The sequence below is a fragment of the Physcomitrium patens genome, chromosome 4 (genome assembly GCF_059467195.1).
Source record: "Physcomitrium patens ecotype Gransden chromosome 4, ASM5946719v1, whole genome shotgun sequence".
NCBI classification, from domain to species: Eukaryota; Viridiplantae; Streptophyta; class Bryopsida; order Funariales; family Funariaceae; genus Physcomitrium; species Physcomitrium patens.
Window position 1 is genome coordinate 2,435,565 of NC_143413.1, and position 20,345 is coordinate 2,455,909.

At 40.1% G+C, this 20,345-nt stretch overlaps 4 protein-coding genes and 1 non-coding gene across 10 annotated transcripts; 4 read left to right on the top strand and 1 right to left on the bottom strand.

Annotated features, from left to right (window-relative positions):
* The first annotated feature begins 165 nt into the window (after window positions 1-165).
* LOC112281888 (vacuolar protein sorting-associated protein 32 homolog 1) lies at window positions 166-2,988 on the top strand. The gene is made up of 6 exons (XM_024518877.3): window positions 166-496; window positions 713-812; window positions 961-1,046; window positions 1,232-1,323; window positions 1,633-1,747; window positions 2,192-2,988. The coding sequence occupies exons 1-6, from the start codon at window positions 425-427 to the stop codon at window positions 2,378-2,380; spliced, it is 654 nt and encodes a 217-aa protein (XP_024374645.1). The 5' UTR covers window positions 166-424; the 3' UTR covers window positions 2,381-2,988.
* A 5,424-nt stretch (window positions 2,989-8,412) lies between these two features.
* Window positions 8,413-13,058, top strand: LOC112280860 (tetraspanin-10). Of its 6 annotated transcripts, none has more exons than XM_090249473.1 (14): window positions 8,413-8,579; window positions 8,676-8,927; window positions 9,181-9,336; window positions 9,581-9,693; window positions 9,837-9,891; window positions 10,135-10,190; window positions 10,553-10,600; window positions 10,860-10,908; window positions 11,109-11,189; window positions 11,465-11,529; window positions 11,746-11,871; window positions 11,995-12,070; window positions 12,347-12,459; window positions 12,564-13,058. In XM_090249473.1, the coding sequence occupies exons 3-13, from the start codon at window positions 9,256-9,258 to the stop codon at window positions 12,413-12,415; spliced, it is 819 nt and encodes a 272-aa protein (XP_090105599.1). In that variant the 5' UTR covers window positions 8,413-8,579; window positions 8,676-8,927; window positions 9,181-9,255; the 3' UTR covers window positions 12,416-12,459; window positions 12,564-13,058. The 6 variants fall into 6 exon arrangements, with proteins under 6 accessions (XP_090105599.1, XP_090105598.1, XP_024372518.1 ...); XM_090249472.1 differs by having other exon boundaries at window positions 12,602-13,058; XM_024516750.3 differs by having other exon boundaries at window positions 12,347-13,058.
* Window positions 13,059-13,589: 531 nt separating this feature from the next.
* Window positions 13,590-14,555, bottom strand: LOC149989344 (uncharacterized). The gene is made up of 2 exons (XM_090249475.1): window positions 14,082-14,555; window positions 13,590-13,908 (listed from the first exon to the last, which is right to left on the bottom strand). The coding sequence occupies exons 1-2, from the start codon at window positions 14,498-14,500 to the stop codon at window positions 13,674-13,676; spliced, it is 654 nt and encodes a 217-aa protein (XP_090105601.1). The 5' UTR covers window positions 14,501-14,555; the 3' UTR covers window positions 13,590-13,673.
* Window positions 14,556-15,270: 715 nt separating this feature from the next.
* On the top strand, window positions 15,271-15,354 carry TRNAM-CAU (transfer RNA methionine (anticodon CAU)). Its single transcript is given in 2 exon segments — window positions 15,271-15,308; window positions 15,319-15,354. It is a non-coding gene; the product is annotated as a tRNA-Met (tRNA).
* Window positions 15,355-16,848: 1,494 nt separating this feature from the next.
* On the top strand, window positions 16,849-18,505 carry LOC112281181 (endochitinase 4). The gene is made up of 3 exons (XM_024517420.3): window positions 16,849-17,276; window positions 17,491-17,623; window positions 17,808-18,505. Exons 1-3 carry the CDS (start codon window positions 16,997-16,999, stop codon window positions 18,106-18,108), a joined length of 714 nt encoding a protein of 237 aa, XP_024373188.1. The 5' UTR covers window positions 16,849-16,996; the 3' UTR covers window positions 18,109-18,505.
* Window positions 18,506-20,345: the final 1,840 nt, after the last annotated feature.

Below are 20,345 nucleotides of genomic sequence, written 5' to 3' on the forward strand. Positions count from 1 at the left end.
GAGTGAGACTTCATCCGATAAATTCTGTTCTGACACGTCAGCAGAAAGAGGGAAGGGACGGAGAAGGTGAGGATGGGGGGACCTTCTAGGAAATTCCGCCTTCCGAGGTAGACAGAGAGAGCTATTATCTCTAGCTTCTGAGCACTGGCCATCTGCCAGAAAGGGGCATCAACAAGTGCCTCGAATCCAATCGTTGTTTGTTGTAATTGTTGTTATTTGTTGTTGCCGTGTTTTGCTCCTCCGAAATCCGACGTACCCAACTTCTTCGCCTCGTCGTTACCTTCGTATAGAACCATTATTCTTCAGTCAATTGCTGTGAAGGGGCGGCGGATACGCGAGAGCAGTTTTGGGGCTCTCCTCCTGGTTGCTTGCTTGCTTCTACACGAGGTGCTGCTGCTGTTGCTGAATTTTACATACAATCACCATGTTTGGCAGGTTGTTTGGCAAGCCCAAGGAGGAGGTCTCCACTCTTTCCACACTGGACAAGCTCAATGAGGTGAGAGAGAGATGGACCGATGTTTGTGATGTGGTGTAGCCTTGTGTGCTCGGAATCGTGAATTTTAAGTGTGGGTTTTAGAGTTGGCTTGGAGACGGGAGTGTGGGTGGGTAGTGTGTGTGTAGGGGGCTCTGGTATTGCTGGGGTTGGGGTAGATCGTGGGGGTGTAATGGGTTTGAGACGGCTGAAAGATTGCTGGCTTGATGGCGACGACAGACCCTGGAGATGCTAGAGAAAAAGGAGAAAGTCTTGCAGAAAAAGATAGCTATGGAGATTGAGAAAGCTAAGGAATTCACGAGATTGAAGAATAAGAGAGGTGAGCAGTTGGGTTTGTGCTGTGTGTCTGACGTTGGGGATATTTTCGTTTGGGTTGCATGATAATTTAGGGTTGTTTCAAACGAAGGGACGTGAGTTCAAACGCTTAGGTTTGCTGATGAGCGCTGTGTTTGTGATGGGTTTGACAGCTGCGATTCAGTGTCTAAAACGGAAGAAGTTGTATGAAGTCCAAGTAGAGCAACTCGGTAACTTCCAATTGCGTATTCACGATCAGGTCTGATCCTCCGCCCTCTCCCCGTTCATTTCACAATGTTGAATCTGGAGTACATGCTGAGAATTGAAATTTGATGATTGAATACCGTCAAATTGCTTCAGAAATTCCGCAATTTCAGACCAAATAGTGTCTATTCAATTCTTCGTTCATCTGTAGTTACCATCTCGCGTCAAATTTTTGTGCAGATGATTATGTTAGAGGGTGCTAAAGCAACTACAGAAACTGTGGACGCCCTACGTAGTGGTGCCGCAGCTATGAAGGCGATCCAGAAAGCCACGTACGTGCTTGTCCTTTTACCTCAGCTGTCTCTTTTGTCACTTCGCGTTTTTCGTTGTTCTTCGAGTTTGTTTCAAAAGAGAATTCTATTGTCGATTGTGGTTAACAATGATCATGCCTCATGAGTCGTTGGAAACCTCTCGAGTCAATTCATGTCAGTGACTTTTTGTTGCACTCATTTTACTTGCTCGGGCTAGAGTGTGCACATTTGCTTGGTCCAACATGAGCAGCTGTGGCGGCCATCTGTAATTTTTTTTCTCTGTGAATATGTGAACCGTGGACCCTAATTTGCTAATATCGTGTCCCACAGAAATATTGATGATGTAGACAAGACCATGGATGAGATTAATGAGCAGACCGAGAACATGAAGCAGATTCAAGAGGCACTCTCAGCTCCTATTGGAGCAGCGGCTGATATTGACGAGGTGAAATCCAACTTCCAATTATGGGTTTCTTTGCTGGTGGTGGCATCTCGGAAGAGATGCTATTCAGCAGAAATACTGACACCAATAAGCTCATTAGAATTGAATTGTTTCCCTTCTCTTTTTAGCAAATGGGAAGAGGAACAAATTGAATTCAAAAACTAGTTGGTGCCAGCGTGAGTTGATATAATATCAAATATTCATAATACCTTTTCTTTTGTAAACACATTAAGAATTAGTTGGATTGATCATTGTTGATAGACTTACGTGCACCAAGTCGCTTTACTCTTGGCTTTTGCATAGAATGGATTGCCCTCATGTTCTAAATTTGGTTTATATCTCAGATATTAGTTTAAGCGATTTTACATGGAATGTTATACAGTTTGTGAGACCGTAACGGAACGGCCTTGGATACCAGCTCACTTAGTTGTGGTCAATGCTTTGCAGGACGAGTTGGAAGCCGAGCTTGAGGACCTTGAAGGAGCCGAGTTAGAAGAACAATTAATTAATCCATCTGCCCAGGAGCTCCCACAAGCATACCGGCCTAATCCAGTTCCTGCTCAGAAACCCAAACCAACTCAGGTTAAGGAAGAGGAAGACGAACTTGCAGCTCTTCAAGCTGAAATGGCTCTTTAGAGACTTGACGCCTCCAATTGCTGCTTGAATCTGAATTTTTATGATCACATCAGGTCAGGCTTCTATCCGCTTTCGCTTCAGGTTTGTCCCAACTTGATACCCAAGGGCATTGTCGCTACAACGAATATACCGATAACTGAAAATCACAATGAGAACCGACTCGTTTTCCAGAATTCTGGATGCTGGGCCGGGTGGTACTTGACACCGATGATGGATTTTAGCCTCAGCACTTCTTCAGTCGTTTGGAATGGTGAAATAACTCTTAGAAATTAACTCAAATCTCGGCATGCCCTGTAGAGAAATAGTTTAACTATCAAGAATTTGGCATGGATTTCTCTTCTCCTTTGCGCCTCATGAGATCAGCAATTGGGTCGCTACTGATTGCTTGTCCTCCTGTTGCTGCTTGTGTATTACTGTAACTCCTACCTTCTTCATATTATTTTTTAAAGCTACCTTGACATATACCATGCGCACAGGTTACAGCAATTTACTACAGGATCTAGTGAAACGTTAGCATTACTACCAAAGTGATCCTGCTGATTGTACTCCAATGTGAGGATTGTATTACCAAAACATTAGTTTTTAAAACCATGACGATGACGCTTGTATTTTCGTTTGTTTTTTTAGCATTTTTTGAGACTTGTTGAAGCACTTGCATCTCTGGATCTGTCTTGTGCAACTGTTAAGCAATTGGAGTTATCAACTTATTTCTTCTAGTTGTGATCATTTGCTGTTCTTCTGAAAGTTAACAATACATCATGAGAAGTGTTGAAAGCACACATTTAATGAAGGGGATTGATTGAGATGATTATTGATCAGAAAATTAAAGACCACAAAAGTAAAGAAAAAAAATGGGGTTGCAGCAAGTTAGTGGTTCCGAATTGTCAACTACACACTACAATGTAATGACTTTTGAAAGTCCACAACAAACATGTAATGTGTTTTCTTACACCTTAATTGTGGGGAAATAATAACAAATATAATTTTAAAAATTATTTCATCATCTCATCATATTCAATCTAATTTGATTGTATTGTTTGACTATTTCAAAGTTTTATTTGCTTTTGATGTAAGTTCAACATGTTCTCAAAAATTGTGCTAAATTTAGATTTGTGTATGTATAAATCCTTCTAATTTAGGACATTTTGCTATTTGGGCTATGGTAAGTTTAATATAGGACACAACTAAATGTAAGTGGAGTAGGTTTTAAAATGTGTACATGCTAGAGTATTTAAAGTGCAATAACTACTTTGACATCTTATAGATGTCTTCTTATAATTGCAATTATAAGGTGGCAAAAAATCTTAATATGACAAATGTCATAGATTAAATTGAATTGTCTTAAATTAAAAGGACATATGCATGTATAAAATTGCTAAACATACATAAAAAAAAAATTAATCAATGTTATCATTCACAATTTAAAAAGCATTTCTATTGGAATTCTAAAGATTATATCAAGTTGATGATAAGAATAAATTCATACATCAAATATTACACAAGATTTTTTTTTTTATTATTATTTTTTAATTTTATTTCTTTCTTTACATTTTTATAATGTAATTATATTGATCATATTAAGATTTGTATTTTATACTTTTTGAAATAAAATTAGTGCATAATTATACTTTTACATGCAAAACTAATATATATCAAAAATCACAATTAATATGTATATAATTTATAATTTTTTTTAACTTAACTTGAATTAGTTTAAGTATAATTGTTGTTTAATTCAACTTCTTATGCTTCTCAATCTTAACCTTTAACTTTAATAAAATCATTAAATTCATTAAATAAAAAATAAATAAATGAAGCTTATTTATAAACTAATAATCTAATTTTAATTTTAATCAATAATATGAAGAATAAAAAATAATTAAAAATTTATCCCAAATACAACTTAATAGACTATACAAAGTTAATGATTTATTTTAATTTTTTTTATTATTATAAATATGGTTATGTTTGTTTTGGAATAGATATATAATAGATATTAGAACATCATGACATGTGAAAAATCACAATATTAAACAAAATTATTTGGACCAATCTTTGTAAAAGATATTAGGAGAATTTTGACACTTCTATAATTGTAAAAATGCTTAAAGGAAAGACAAAGAACCAAGAATTTCTTAAAATTAGTTACATGTGCACAATAGCAAAATGCAAATATTTTGCTATTATCTTTGGTTGAGGCATAATTGAAAGAAATAAAAAAATAAAAAATACAGAATAGATGGGAGAATTAATCTTTGTTGTTGTTTAACAAATAAATATTTCTTGTGAGAATCTATAGAGAGATATGTCCTTCAATCCAAAATTCTTTAAAAATACAATAAAAGTAAAGATCTATTTAATCAAACTACTATAACACCTTCTAATGATAGACTTAAGCATGTTATCTCATGATGCCAAGAGTGAACTCCAAGCAAAGACAAATAAAAGTGGCTCTTTGTAGTTTAGCACAAGTTTAAACTAGAATTCTTTGATGAACTTTTTCAAAAGCTTCAGTAAGAGAGCTTGTCCTACATTCTTCTGTGTACTACTATGATATTTATATGCACTCAAATTCCTCCAAAAACCATTAAAAGTAGTGAAACCATTTTGTCCTTGTAGATTTAACTTCAAATTGAAGTGAGGCAAATTTGCATTCATCTATATTTATATTGCAAATATCCATGTGGATATATAATAGAAATTCATTCAGAATTTGTCGCAATTTCTCAGCAATCGTTTGTAGCAGTTGAAGCCAACGTGGTGATTTCGGTACTAAATTTGCTTGATTCGACGGAATGATCACGATCTTTCGTCTCGAGCACGAAACGTATGGGGCGTCGCTGGCGATGTGGAGGATGAACTGAAGTCCAACTTGCGGAATGTAGTGGTCGTGCGTCGATAGAATCAGTGAACGGTACATTTGATTCAGTTGCCACAGCCGCGCATTCCCTCGATTCCACCGATTCTTGCTGCTCACGATATAGTCGTGGTAAATGAAGCATCCATTGATATGGGGTTTGACTTGATTAGAAACCCTTCACGTCTGATCCACCATCTCAAACCCAACTTTCTTTCTGGCAGAGAAATCAGTTTGGCTTCAAAATCCGACGTCTTCTGTGAACAACTGCCTCGAAGAACTCGTTTTTGAGACGAATTCGTCGTCAGGTTGCTCGATTCAAGTGGTGGAGATTAGAGAAACGACGAGATGGCCCGGTTCGATTGAGCTTCTTCACGTTGATCTTCACTGTCAGTGTGGACGCAAAGAGATCGATTCTGGGTCCTAGTTCCAGATCTGCTGCGGCTGTGCGACCACTGCTCCTGGTCGCAAAGGATCGAACAGAACGAGACCCATCTGCAGAATCACGTTGTGGGTGCAGATCGTTGGGTCCCGGAGTCTCGCGGTGCCGACACCGTGTCGAATGCCTGCATCTTGTCGTCACCCTTTTCTCCGTCTTGTGAGTTCGGTGGAGGACATCCCTTTTTATTGAACATACCGAAGTGCAAAAAAATGTCCCATGACTTGCTTGTTAATTATGGTAGAATCGGTTTCATTTATTCAAAAAATACACACTAAATAGGTAGTTGATTACTTCAAATAACACAAGAAGCAAGAAAATATTGAAGGTTAGGGATTTTGAGGGTTGGATGGACGGGTTTGATTGTAAAAGGTTCACGATAGTCCATTGATTTTATGCATGTTTGTGGAAGTATTTGCCATTGAATTGAAGAATAGTTTAGATTTGAAGATTCTTAGTTTAAAATTTTGATGATTAATATTTACCTCTATTGAGTTATTATTTGTTAGATTATAACCTCTTTAAAGTTATGAAAAAATAATAGAATCCACATGATTCTATAGTGATAAATTATCTCTTGCTAAGTTATAACCTCCCACAAGTTCTACTTTAGTGAGTTAATATTGTATATATATATATATATATATTCAATCTTGGTCTTACTAAAACCATCTCTTATCATATTGTGGAATATAACAAATTTACTGTGAAAATCATTTTGGCACCTACAATCATAAAAATATTTATACAATTTTTTTGAAACAAACAAAAAATTTGTTTTCAAAACTCTAGAATTAATAGTTTACATTTGTAGAAATTAAAACTTGATTTTGATTAAAAGTAATCCAAACATCTTGTTTTAGAAAATAAATAGAAACAACTAAAAATAATTGAATACTTACAAGATACATTTGTGTATGTTAATTTCTATTTTTTCGCTTTTATGTGCTTTTATGTTCTTATATTTTTCTATTTTTTTAAGACATATGTCCATTTTCTTCCCAATCTATTTTATTTTTTTATCATTTATAATTTATAACTTTGATAAGTACAATAATAAACTCTAACTCCATGTTATTCACAAAACCAAATTACCAATATATATATATATATATATATATATATAGGAGAATTTTAAATAGACTCAAATTTTTATTAAATCAACCCAATGAAGCTGAAGAATATGGTAATCATGATGAATGTGGTTAGTTTTCATTGGTTGCATATGTAATAGTAGAGAAATGAATTTAGAGGATATTTTTATTTTCATGATAGTTAGAATGGGTGTGTCAATTTAACATTCTATAAATATATATATATATATATATATATATATATACATTTCATTATTTGCATATGACTTGGCTTAGCATGTCACCACTTATGTTACTTATAACCATGGTCACTGTTTGACAATCAAAAATCTTCATTAACTCAAATACCCACACTTGATAATAAGCACTCCTAAGTGACTAGAAAGAGTTGGAATGGAAACATGGACTCCCCTCACAAAAACCAATGGCCTCTTTATTTCCATGAACCTTGTGTCCATAGTCTTCTAAAATCTAAGCAAAAAAAATGGTTTTAGAAACAAAATCAAATAATGGAGGTCCATTATTTAAAAGCTCCACCATGGCCTTAGGAGTTTGAAGTGGTGGTTGCCTATGAATGGCATGATAAGCTCATCAATGATTGATGGACCCCATGGCCATGGTCAATTATAATACAATTTTCTTGTTTAGCTTATTCTTCTTTTTAGAATGGCCCCCCAAAGGCTTTTTTGTACTACACATTTGTCCTACTCTTTTCTCCCTTAGTTTTGGTTTAATAGAGTACTCATCCATACTGAATACTAATAAAGATTGATGACTAACATGTTCTCCTTGACTGCACTTGTGTTCCTACACGAAGCCTGAATTGTTGTTTTTTATTATTCAGAATTTGAATAATCCAGGCTTGTAAAATGTGTGTGTATTTTAAATAAACACACACATTTTCAACATTTTCAACATAAAGAAAAATCCATCAATGGCATTGTGATCATGTCTCAAGTGAAATAACAACACTAAATTCTCCCAAAATTATAGTCCTTCCCTTGCACACCAACCAAGTGGATTTCTACACTAAATAGCGAAATTTAGAAGCTATGGGTAATTCGTTCCTTTGCGACTTTCTCTTAAAATGGGTGTAAAATCTTTGTCCTTAAGAACCAACAAGAATTGAACTTATTCTAATTTTTGATGGTAGAGTGCGAAATTCGAAACGTATTCACAAAAGAAAAACATTTGGAAGGGAACATCAAGCCGCAGCATAGCCATTCCTTTATTCAGTCTGATAAGAAAGCCTAAACTTTAAAGTAACGTCAAAAAGGCGATGGAGATAACGGCCATGTACAGAAAAAGCGCTGGGAATGTAAATCCGGCAGCTCTGGCCTCTATTTGCGGCACATTCCCGTCTATGCCCTAACGGATACATAAGCCTCAACGGACGGACGCTGTCCGGTTTTTCGACGGAAAAATGGAACGGGAGTTCAGACTGGACGGCTCCGTTCGTATATTATTGCCACCCCCCAACCGCTACTTTGCCCTTCTGAACCAGGTCGACATAAGATGGACGATATCGTTCAAGATTCGACGATATCTGTCCGTTCGGTGGACGCGCGGGGCCCACAACGGCCGTGCTCCTCCTACTGCTCTTCTTCATCAAGAGTGTGCGCAACGCTTATCGATGCATTGCGGGCTTCTTCGTAGTTTTCTCTCCCATTACTGCTTTTACTGATTGGTGTCGAGTCTCTGAGCTTGCGACAGATGTACCCAGCTCTCATTTCGGCTTTGTAGTGCAGGAATTGCTCGCATTTCGTGGTTTTGCAGGGAAACGCATCAGGCTGAATACATCAGGAATTGGTGAGTAAACCAGCTCGTTCTGTTGATTTTGGCTTGGATTCGTGGTTTAGTGTCGTGGACGATTGATGCTGCAGCGGTTCTGCGGATGTGCTGCAGTTCTTTGTTGGATTACTGTCTCTTGTGACGGACTGCGAGCTGGTTTACGTGGTCGTACGCCTCATTTCGCATTGTCTCGAAGATGGGGCGTTGGAGTGAGAGGTGTTAGTTCTTTCTGGAACTCGGGAGGTTCTCCCTGTGGTCCTTTGGGTCTCACATGGAGACAAAAGCGTAAATGTCGATGCTTGTAGCTATTCCTCGGGTGGTCGAATGGCACTGCATTGAATCTCAGCGTGCGAGTCCAACGCTATGGTAGTGCTCGTGCCCTTGTCGATGTAGACCCCACGAATTCCCTTCTTCCTCTTTCGGAAAACTGATTAGCGGTCGAGAGTCTGTTAGACAGATGCAGAATTTAGATCAAGCTCCTGTAATCCGAGATTGCCCTTTCCAGTGTATACTTGTATTCTCTAGTCGGACGCTGAAACACCATCCCCGATGATCCATGACAGTTACTTGCGTCTGACATAGTGGGAAATCAGTTGATCACACTCTGACTGGCTTGTAGGGATCTTGTGGCGCAACTTTCACCTCCTAGCGAGGCATTTATTGCTTTATTTGGACATTTGCTGCTTCCTGAAACATGGATACCGTTTACGTGAAATCGGGTCAGCACGTCAGATCAAGGGCCGTTCTCATTGCCGTTATTAATGTTATCGCTGTGGTAAGTAGGTGCTCTCTCATTTCGTTTTGTGCGTTGCAATGTTTAAACTCTTGAAACCACTAGGTCCACCTGACCTTCTGGATATTTGACTGTTCGACTTATCTCTTCTGTTAGATACCTTCCCAGATTATACTTCCGTCACCTGTACGACATACTTTCAGTTTCACCTTAGAGAGCAGTGTCAATTCAAGTTCTCTAAATGAGTAACAAATCTCTTACAATTCTGCGTGCCACTGTGTTACAGCTAGCCGCGCTAGCCCTCATATCATTAGGTATATGGTTGGCAACGAGACCTGGTGATTGTGAAAAGTATTTGACTGTCCCAGTGTTTCTCCTTGGAGCTTTCTTCCTACTTGTGTACGCTCCATATCCCACATTAGCTTGCAAACATCGATGTTTTCTATTCCTACTAGTGAACAGTTCTTCATGCAGATTTCAGAAGTGTCTGTGCCGTGCGATAGTGCCTCATGCTAATCATTAACTCCACGTTGTGTGTTCAGGGCCGTGCTGGGTGTCTCCGGTTCCTGGTTCGGATTTGTCCCTGTCCTGTATACCGTATCCTTTCAGATGACCAAAAGAATGGGTCCCATGCTTTTACATGCTTTCAATCATTGTAGATAGTGTCATCAAAGTTAGGTCATTAGTTGACCCTCCCCATCCTTTTGTTTTTTTTCTTCCCTTCAGATCCGTCTTTTATAAATTCGTTTACTTCCTCTTCTCTGTTAAAGGAATTTCTGAAATTCAATCTATGGACGTGTCAACCTGGCTTGAATCTACCCTTGACTGGATTCTTCGCAGTACTTGGTGCTGATGTTTGTGGTGGCACTCGGGTTTCTGGCCTTGTCGATTTTCATGTGAGTTTCTCAAGCATTCTACCTCACTTTTACAGGCAAAATTTTTTGTCTGGATGTATGTCATATCGTCTCTTTCTTATTTTAATTTACAAAGCGGTGTAGACACACTCTTAGAATAGACTAGCCGTCCAATGTAGATGACGGACAGGTCTTGCATGTAGCACGAATCTTCTTGCGTATATTTCCTACGATTATATACTGTCCCTGCTGGAATACTGGGTTTTGATGCTGTCACCAGTCAGCGTTCTATATCTGTTGTGACCCGGCCTTTTTGCGAAGATCTTGCACTCTGTTGAATGGGGTGGCAATACTTTCCAGTAGACGAGCTATCAAATTGACATTAACCTACTTTTGTGATTCAGATTCGCTGTAACTAGTCCAGGGCAGGGCTACTATGTTGCAGGTCAAAAGTGAGTGTACATTCTCAATCCATTTTCACTCCCTCTCGGGACCCTGAGTGACTACCGTGATGGGAGTCGCAGGAAGCATAAGTTTTTTTTGTTGAACGTAGTGATCATCTAAGTTAAATACTGTCGAAGGAGTGCGTCATATTGCGGCAACATTCAAAAATTTGTCTTATTAGTATATCTCATCTTTAGTCTGAATACGCGATCCTCCTATCGAATTTTGGCTTGACATTCATGTTCACTGTGATTTTGTGTACTCCAGCTTCAAAGAGTACAGGATAAGCGACTACTCACAGTACATGCAAGACAGGGTTAGTGATCGCTTTTGATGTCTTTTGGTGATCCTGTGCACGCTGCGGATCCCAATGCAGTGCCCTCCCTCTCAGTTATTGAACTGTTCTTTTTGGATATTCTTTCTACCATATCACCATTCGCTGGCCAGTGCTACCATCTCATACGAGTGTTTCCCCCACTCTGATGCTACGAGCACTGTGTTTGTGTGTCTATGCAGTTAGACAAGGTCTCCAACTGGAACCATCTGAAGGCTGTCATTGCATCCCACGATACTTGCGCTTATTTCGACAACCTCTCGGTATGTGCTGTTTGTCCCGTGGTGTGCAGTGACTTGAAGTCTGTATCGCCCTGTCGAAATCTTTCATGTCTTTAGATTAGCTGGTTTTCCCAATTTCATTTCTATTTACTAGTCCCTTCGTTCTAAATTGTATATTGTCGAATCTTTTTACTAGGTTAATTTGCATTGGCTGCTTTTGTTAAATGTTTAGCTGGGTTATGATATATGCCTGGAGCCTTTGTTGACTTCCGATGTTTTTATTTGCTCCATGTAATGATTCTGTGTTGTGGTTCCAGCCAGTAGATTATCCGTACGCGCAACCAAGTCCGGTACAGTCTGGCTGCTGTCGTCCTCCTGCAGAGTAAGGATGAAGATTGTTTGAGCATATTAATGTATAACTGCTGGTTGTCCCTGCTTTATCGTAAAGTTCAGAGTGCGAATTTGTCCTATCCCTGCCTCGACTCTTCTCATGTTGCTGATCTATATCATTGTAGGCTCATGCAAGAGCCTATACCGATTTTGTTTCCTGTGCACTGCCTTGAACCTTTTTCACCTTACACCCTATGTCCGTGTTCAGATGTGGCTATGCGTACACCGGGAACGGTACCTTCACCACCACATCTGTGCCGCTGTCCGCCAACCCAGACTGCGTTAGATACACAAATGACGAAACGATTAAGTGTTACGACTGCGATTCTTGCAAGTAAGGCCTACGGCTGTTCCCATTCACGCACTATGTTGATTCTCTGAAGATCATTCCCCAGTTCGAACAGGTCGGGAAAGGTGTTCCGTTCACATTCATGTTTTAATAGTGTTTGGATTGTAGGGGTGGAGTGGCAGAGGACCTAAGGAAGACTGGAAAAATCGCGGGCATTGTTACGCTGGTGCTCTTCGTGATTCTGGTAAGCGTCTTGTTGTACTCCATCAATTCCTTTCCAGTACATGTCTGTTGTAGAGCGGTGAGTTCTATGCCCATCTACGGATAACACCTTCTGTCTCATCTTTTTGTAAGGAACGCGAGGCCCTTATTGACCACCTCGTTTCAAATTCACTGTTCGATGGGCTTTGAGTTCTCCAGCTCGTATTGTGAAATTGTGGATTGGGTGCACGAGGTCTATGAGCGGATTGCAGATTCCTTCTGTATCTATTATTCACATATCTACCGTGACATTGCGCAGGTGGCCATTTTGTTGGTGGCTTGTACTGTGGGCCACCACATCCGAAGGGAATACTGGAGCAGAGTGTAATCTTAGCGGTCCACATACGTGACTTGCGCACCCGCCCGCAACATGTATGCAATAGATGACCCATGATCACTCAGTTTTCACTTCTTATTTTGAGCAATCTCTGATCTACGGGTCGTTGTGACATAACACTTTTCTGAACCCTTCTCAGGATCTCTGTCGTGGCTTACACCTAGCGTTCTGGTCCAGGATTGTCGGGTTGGTATCGTGGAGGAACGCCTACAAGCTTTGAAGTATGCTTGTGTGCGCCACCTCCTCAAATTTCAGGTCTATTAGACGGCTTGGAATTTGTGTCTCAATGCTGAGATCTGCCACCGGCCTCCAGAGCTTCCACTCTTTCACACTAATGAGGTTATCAATAATCTTATCCTGATGTCTAGGTTTCGCAAGGGACAATATGGCATCCTCAACATGTATACTATCACTATCATAGAAAACACGTTTTTTTGCCGTGTAATTTTGAGTACTTATCGTAGCAGCTGTGCATCCCTCATTGAGTTGCGTGATACTTACAGTTTTAGCCTCCATCTCACTAGTTGTGCAGCGTACACATCGGTTTCGATCTTTGCCCTTGAAGGCTGTACATTTATGCAATGAATACACTTAGTTGCATGGCGAGGCAGTTGCAATTCCTTGCCTTTGGTCAGTTCTGGGTTGATAATTAACTTCAACTGTCGAAGAGCAACAAGTGCAAAATCTTTACATCTATTTAAAATCTTAACACCTCATGTTACATTGCTTCTTTCTTGTGCCCAATACTAATAGAGTGACTGCTCCAAAATCAGATCATTCATAGTAATATTCTCAAACCTGTGACAACCCCTTGACATTTGGCGATATTTAATTATCTATGGTGAGAACTCTTTCTCCGGTCTTCTACACCCACCTATTACTAAATTGTAAGTTAGTTGGAAATATAACAAATGATGTATTGTAGAATGTGTGTATCCACCATATCCTCTCAATTTTGTATTTTTGTTTACTCATGAAGTAATGAATCTGATTAAATGGCACGAGCAAATGTGAGCATCATTTACCAAGAGTTTTAAGGGTGCCTGAGAATTGGCAAAACGTCACAGTTCGGCCTTCTTAAAACAGCACCCTATAAAAACAAAATAACAACCTTTCCCCACGATCACACTTTAACAACTCCCAATGAACCAGAAGCTTCCCCCTTTTTGAACACGTCAATGAATTTAAATTACTGAGTTTGAATTGCTCGCAAACCTGCATTGCAGTCATGGAGACGTACCTTCCATCTTCACACTACTGATGCCCAAACCCTGCAACGGAATTTGCACAAGATCACTGCACCAACTAGATTCAAGGGTTGAATGCTGTTCACTTCGCGCCATGAGACGCAACAGGCTTGAAGTCGAGCAGTCCAGATGGATAGTCTGACGTTTGCGCGACGGGGAACCACTACGGATCTCATTTGCCAGAGCCAAGCACCAGTTGTGACCTGAGCTGGAGCTGAGGACCGCGATGACTCTGACCTACGCTCGGACAACCCCGACATCCCGACTCAAAAAATTAGTCCCATATGCACTGGCACTTCGGATTGCAGAATGCATGTGATAGTAATTGCACTAATTTGACTATTCTTCACCTAGACGAGAAATGCCTCTGCAAAAGTGATTCTGGTGCAGGCGATTCCGGTACTACAAACCTGGCTAGAGTTGTTGGGGGAGGGGGTGCGAATTCTGGGCAGGCCTCAAGCATGTCATCGGACGTGTTGCGTTGCGTGTGAGCGGAGCTTTCTGGGGGCGGGTGTGGAATTGGAATCGTGCGGGAAGTGAGGGTGTGGTTCACCATGCCTTGAACACATTCCCATCCTCGGCGCTGTTTCCCTCGTGTTCTGCTCCCCCGTCTTTGAGCCGTCGTCTTGCGCTTTCGCGCAAGGTCAAGGAGCATGAAGATCGTTGACAGGAGTTCAGGAGTTGATTCGTGGGCTCGTTGACAGGGGTTCTGTTGCCGATCGGTAGCTCTCACACCGAAGTATTCCCAGTATTTCTGATGGCCCGTTCGTGATGGCCATCTCGAGCATGAGTGATCGCCGAAGTTGCACACAAGGGCCACGAACCTCATGCCGGATTTCTCGTGGACAGAAATCCAGTTGCAGCCTCCGGAGATGGGGTCGGGTGGGCGGAGAGGAAGTGGTTGCACGCTGGGGCAACGTGCAGGTTTGTTGATACGTGGGCGGCTTTGATGAACGATGCAGATCATCGGAGGGAGATTGGTGACGAGCCTGTTCTTGCGGGACGCCATTCAGCGAGGCATCGCGAGTTCCACGAGTGGGAGGGGGCGCATGACCCGGGTTGTTTAGAAGCTGTTGAAAGTCATGTTTTGCACACAAGGAGGGACGCAGCTCTGAGGTCCAACAATCAGACTCTGCAGGTCCTGGAGACATAGTCCAGTGCAAGACATGCTGAGGCAGCTGGTATGGAGTGTTGGCATCGCATCCTGATCGCTCGGGGCCGAAAACCGGTAACGACGAGGAAGCATGAGCGACAGGCGCAGTTGGAATGCATGGACAGCTGGTATGGAATGGAATGCATGGCTGTGGAGATAAAAAAAAAAAAAAAAGAAAGAAAAAAAAAGAGGGCAGGATTGGTATCGAGGAGAGTTGGTTTGAAGAGTTGCAAGACAGTAAGTTGCAGGGAATGAGTTGCCGAGTTGAGGGTTGATCGTGTCTTATTCCATATTCCATACGAGGAGAGTTGAGTGAAGTTGCCATGTTCCACTGACTGAGTGGTTGTTGTGGGTGATGAACGAGTGCAGTTCACAGTTGCGCAGCGTCAAGAATATTTTGATATAAAAGACGAGGTGATTCCTGGATCGGTTTTCAAACATCCGAAGGGGCGGTGGCGCAGTTGGCTAGCGCGTAGGTCTCATAGCTACGAGGAATCCTGAGGTCGAGAGTTCGAGCCTCTCTCGCCCCACGGAACCTTTTTCCCCTCCGGCTCTACTTCTATCTCCATCTCCCGATTTTGTCCTGCTCTGAATCGGTTCCAACGCACTTCTCGAAAGGGGGAAAAAAAAGATGAAGCACCAATTATGAGATAAAACATGGCAATCCACAATCTCTTTATTTTAACCTTTACCGTTATCATTATTACTCTTTTCTCAAATCACTAAAAATATCATCCTTGTTTTATGATTCTCATGTTCCAGTGGCCTCAACACCAAATTCTTGTATTTCAGTCATCTGAAGTTTCCTTTTTTTTGGTGCACCCATCCAGAATTGTACCAAAACATGTGAGACTTTGACGTTCTTTCTTGGCTTGAGTCAATTCTTTTCTTTGGTATTTCATTAAACTAATCTGACCACACCTATCAGTCTGCCCTTGGTGCATTGCAAGTCTGGATAAGTATGACCTTCTTCACCTATTTCTTGTATGACGCGCCAATGCAAAATTATTACACTGTTCACCAAGTCGAGGGAATCCTGTCCCAAACCAAAGCCAAGCGCGAGTGGTCCTGCACCAAACTTTGGGTTTGCAATGCCATTTTTCAAGGATGGTAGCAACACAGGGAGAACATTTCTTATTCCCAAGTTGAAATCCCATTTTTCAATGTAATTAGATCGAAACTACACTATGGGTTATGTGGGGAAAATGGACATCCAGGAATAGAAATGTGGACAATCAGGGAAGTGCACATGATTTCCCCCATGTCCGTTTTACCCACTTTGCTAGTGCAGTTTTGACCTGCGACTTGCAGTTGGGAAATGGAGATACTTCCCTTGTGCAAGCTCTTGGCACTACAATTTTTGCTTTGACCTTATCTTTGTAGGCTTGGACATTGATGTTTTTGTTGCCTTGGCCCAATAACAATTTCGAAGAGCTCGGAGGAAGATGCATGTTCTCAAATTTGATGTTGGTGGGATGCTGATCGGTAGGAGACGCGATTTGCATTGGTGATTTTTTCCTTTGGGTTATTTTTATCAAACAGGAGATCAACCTGTTGGCGTATCCTTCCAGCCTTAACTGGTGGAGAAGCTCTTGTTCCGAATTCGAAATTTAGCCTCGACGCCGACAATCAATAAAATCTTCTCTATATTGTTAGACGTTGCCCTCATCCTGTCGTAGGAATAGTAATATCGTCCACAGAATTCTGATAACAGAATATTTTTCATGGACAGATTGTTCTAGAAGGACCTTCGCGTTAGTATTTATTTTCTGCATTATTCTCTGGATGTTGGACTCGAGTACCACACTGTAGTGTGCTTAACTTCTGGCATATATTTTACATTATATGTTGAATGTCGGCACAAAAGCCTCGATTGCAGACATTCAATCTTCTATATATGTCGTTGAGGTTTTTCTGTATTTCATTAATTAATCGGACCACACCTAACAGTCTGCACCATATACATTGCCAACTCAAGAGACTGAACTTATTACAAGGTCGTGGACTAAAGTGTGCACCCTCACCACTCCTATACAAACTCATCCTCAGAACCTCATTACAACACAGCTTCACATACTAGTCTTGCAAGTTATGCAAGTACGCTCGGATTAGAAGCAACGGCCCTTTCGTAGCGAGCCTTACTGTTCAGTCGGGTGAAGAGTCTCCGACGACATGACAGGATGTGATCTGCACCGGCCTATGGTTGCCCTTGTGGCAGTGGCAGCTCTTGTTCTGAGCTTGGTGCAAGGAGCTTCAGCTGCGTGGTCGACCTTCATAACCAAAGCTGCCTTTGATCAGACCTATTTCCCAGGTCATATTGCGTTCTACACATACGACAGCCTCAAGGCCGCTGCAGGGGCGCCTTTCACTCAATTCGGGAATTCGGGAACTCTGGACGACCAGAAGCGAGAGTTAGCGGCATTTTTTGCGCAAGTTAAGCACGAGTCTGGAGGTACTGATATTGTAGCTCCACACCACTGCCATTTGCTATTCATGGTTTAGAAGCCCATGTGGATTCACAATCATTGTACTCAATGAACATTGGCTGCTGCAAATCTATCAGTCACTAAAAGGATAAAGTGCGTGTGTGCAACAGTATGTGTTTCATTTTCAATTCTTTGCAGCTTGTTTAACTATATTATGCTTACTAAAATGCTTTCGCACAGGTTTGAAGCAAAAATACGAGCAAGGATGTAATATACAGTGTCAGCAAAGTTACTGTGCTTCATCACCTACCTACCCATGTTCTAAGACACAACCTCCCTACTACTTTGGACGAGGTCCCATTCAACTGTCCTGGTGAGTGAAGTCTACATGAAACACAACACAACAAGGGCAGAGAGAGCATGTAGCAGGAACTCGAATATTTTGCTGACTTTTGGTAAATTACTAGATTATAGACATCTGATACTTGAATGTTTTATCTCCGATTGAAGAAGTTAACAAGTTACGATTTGCTATGTCCTTTCGTTTGCTCGTGCAGGAACTACAACTACGGTGCTTGTGGCGATTACATAGGCAAACCCCTTCTTAGAGAGCCAAGCCAGATTTCCAATAGCGCTGTAACTGCATTCCAGACAGCACTCTGGTTCTGGATGACCCAAGGTCCCCATCTTGCCAAATCATTCTCCGGCACTACCAAAGCCATTAACGGTGACATCGAGTGCAAAGGAGGCGCCCACTACTCCGAAAAAGGGCACGAACAGATGTTAAGCCGGGTCCAGTATTACAAGAGCTTCTGCTCCGTACTTGGGGTCGACCCCGGCACCGATCTCGAATGCTGATCGCGTCTGGTCGGCATCAGGATCCAGTGATCCACCTAAGTTGGGTTAAAACCCCCAGTTAGGCATGTATCCAATGTTGCACCATAGCATGTTGCTGATGTCGCAGGCACTGTTTGGAGACACCGTTTCCTGCACAAGCAGTAGCTTCCTAATGGCTTTTAATTACCATGAGACGAGTGTGAAGTAATTCTCGTCCTCGAGAGCTCTATTTCTTGGTTATAGTTGTTGTGTGTGTTTCTCTTTGTAGACAGATTCCTTTTGATGGCGTGAGCATAATGTAGTGCTTAAGGCAAACACAGTGACTGAGTCGTGAGACCCTGCTGCTGGAGGCACAGCATCGGAGTACTCATCCATACTGAATATGAATAAAGATTGATGACAAACATGTTCTCCTTGACTGCACTTGTGTTCCTAAACGAAGCCTGAATTGCTGTTTTTTATTATTCAGAATTTGAATAATCCAGGCTTGTAAATCATGCAGTATGTTGAAAATGTGTGTATATATATTTACAAATTCATTCTTGTTTTATTTTTGTTTTCATTGTTACATATTTTGTGGTGCTCTGAATGTTAAGATTCTAAAACAATTAATCAAAGTTTAAGCAAAAAATCACTATGTAAAGGAATCAAAAAGTAAGTTGTTTGTTATTTTTAGCTATGTGTGTATGTGTAAGTATATGCCTGATAAGAAAGTGAGTTTTGATTTGATGAAAGAATTCGTATTTGATGGAAATTGACATTGATCTTCCCATCAAGTTTTAATTAATTGCAAATTATTTTAAATCTTGGTTTTGAATTACAATGATTTGTAAAACATGTATGAAGATAAAATCAAAGAAGTAAACATGGCAATAAAAACTTGGATAACAATTGTTATGTAATTTGTAAAATTACCTGGAACTCATTGAATCATCATTTGATTTACTTATTCAAAAACATAATTAATGTTATTATAGAATGGATAGGATTTTTTTGTTTTGTAATACATAGTATGTAGAGTTAAGAAAAGCTAGTAAACTAATGAATAGATAGTTTAGAAGGTAGGATGGATGATTCAATCAAAAAAAGTAGTTATCATTGTATTGTGTAGTGGTTGGCATTTTGAGGTAAACATAAGTAGGTTGAGGAAGAAGTAGGAGAGGCCAGACTATGAAAGTTATGAACCGGAGTAAGCTTGGTGCTACCTCTTTGTTTCTTTGTACTTGAAGAGTAATAGATAGTTTCTAAATAATGTGAAGTAAAATTCTAGAATGAAAAAGAGATTTAATGTTGTATATGAAGTATAGAATTTATTGTGTATGAATACAATGGAGAATTGTAAGTGGACAATTGGAAGTATTGATGAAGAATGGATATGGATAGAAGAATTATAATACTAAGATTTGAGAAGGAGTCTTTGGAGTCTCGATTTGTGTGAAGAAGTGTAGAGAGAATGATAGTCAAATGTGGAGGATTCCAGTGATTGGATTATAGAGTGATTGTATGTTGTCTTTTAAGATAGTATAGTATTACATATCGTTGTCATAAATTAAGAGAAGAAAAGAGACAATGAATGTAAAGATAGAATTATCGATTGTAATATTTGATAGAATGTGGGGGACAATGTAGCATTCTTGGATGTTTTTAGTTGGTTAGGAGATAATTAATTGTATGATCCTAATATATAAACTCATGTGGATAGTCTTTCCCTGTGTTCGAATTCTCCTATATATGTTTATTCTCATTAAATTAGTTTGGAGTAAGTAAAATGACAATTATATTTTGGTGGCGCTACTAGAGATTGATAATAGTATTGAGTGTTAGGAATTAAGTATGGAACGTGTGATTGCAGATGTCATACGAAGAGGTTACAAAATTAGTATTGGTTTGAAAGTGAAGCAGAACGTGTAGTTAAAGTGAAGCAGAACGTGTAGTTAAAGTGAAGATGGAAAGTAATTTTAATATTATATGATGAAAGATTATGATTAATAAGAATGAGAATATCACATTGAGAAAAATATGCTAATTGAAAGGAAGATAAGGAAGAGTGTAAGGAAGAAATTTATTGCTGGACAAGCAAGAATGGAATCTAAAAAGGAAGCATCGATAGAGTTAGATTAAACCATGGTTGCATGCCTGTTGGCATATCCGAGTATACCAAAAACTTGACAGACCATTAAAATTTCAGTCATATATACCATTAAGAAAACTGCCAAGAACACTCGTGGAAAATTTTATCAACAATGTAGTGTATCCCT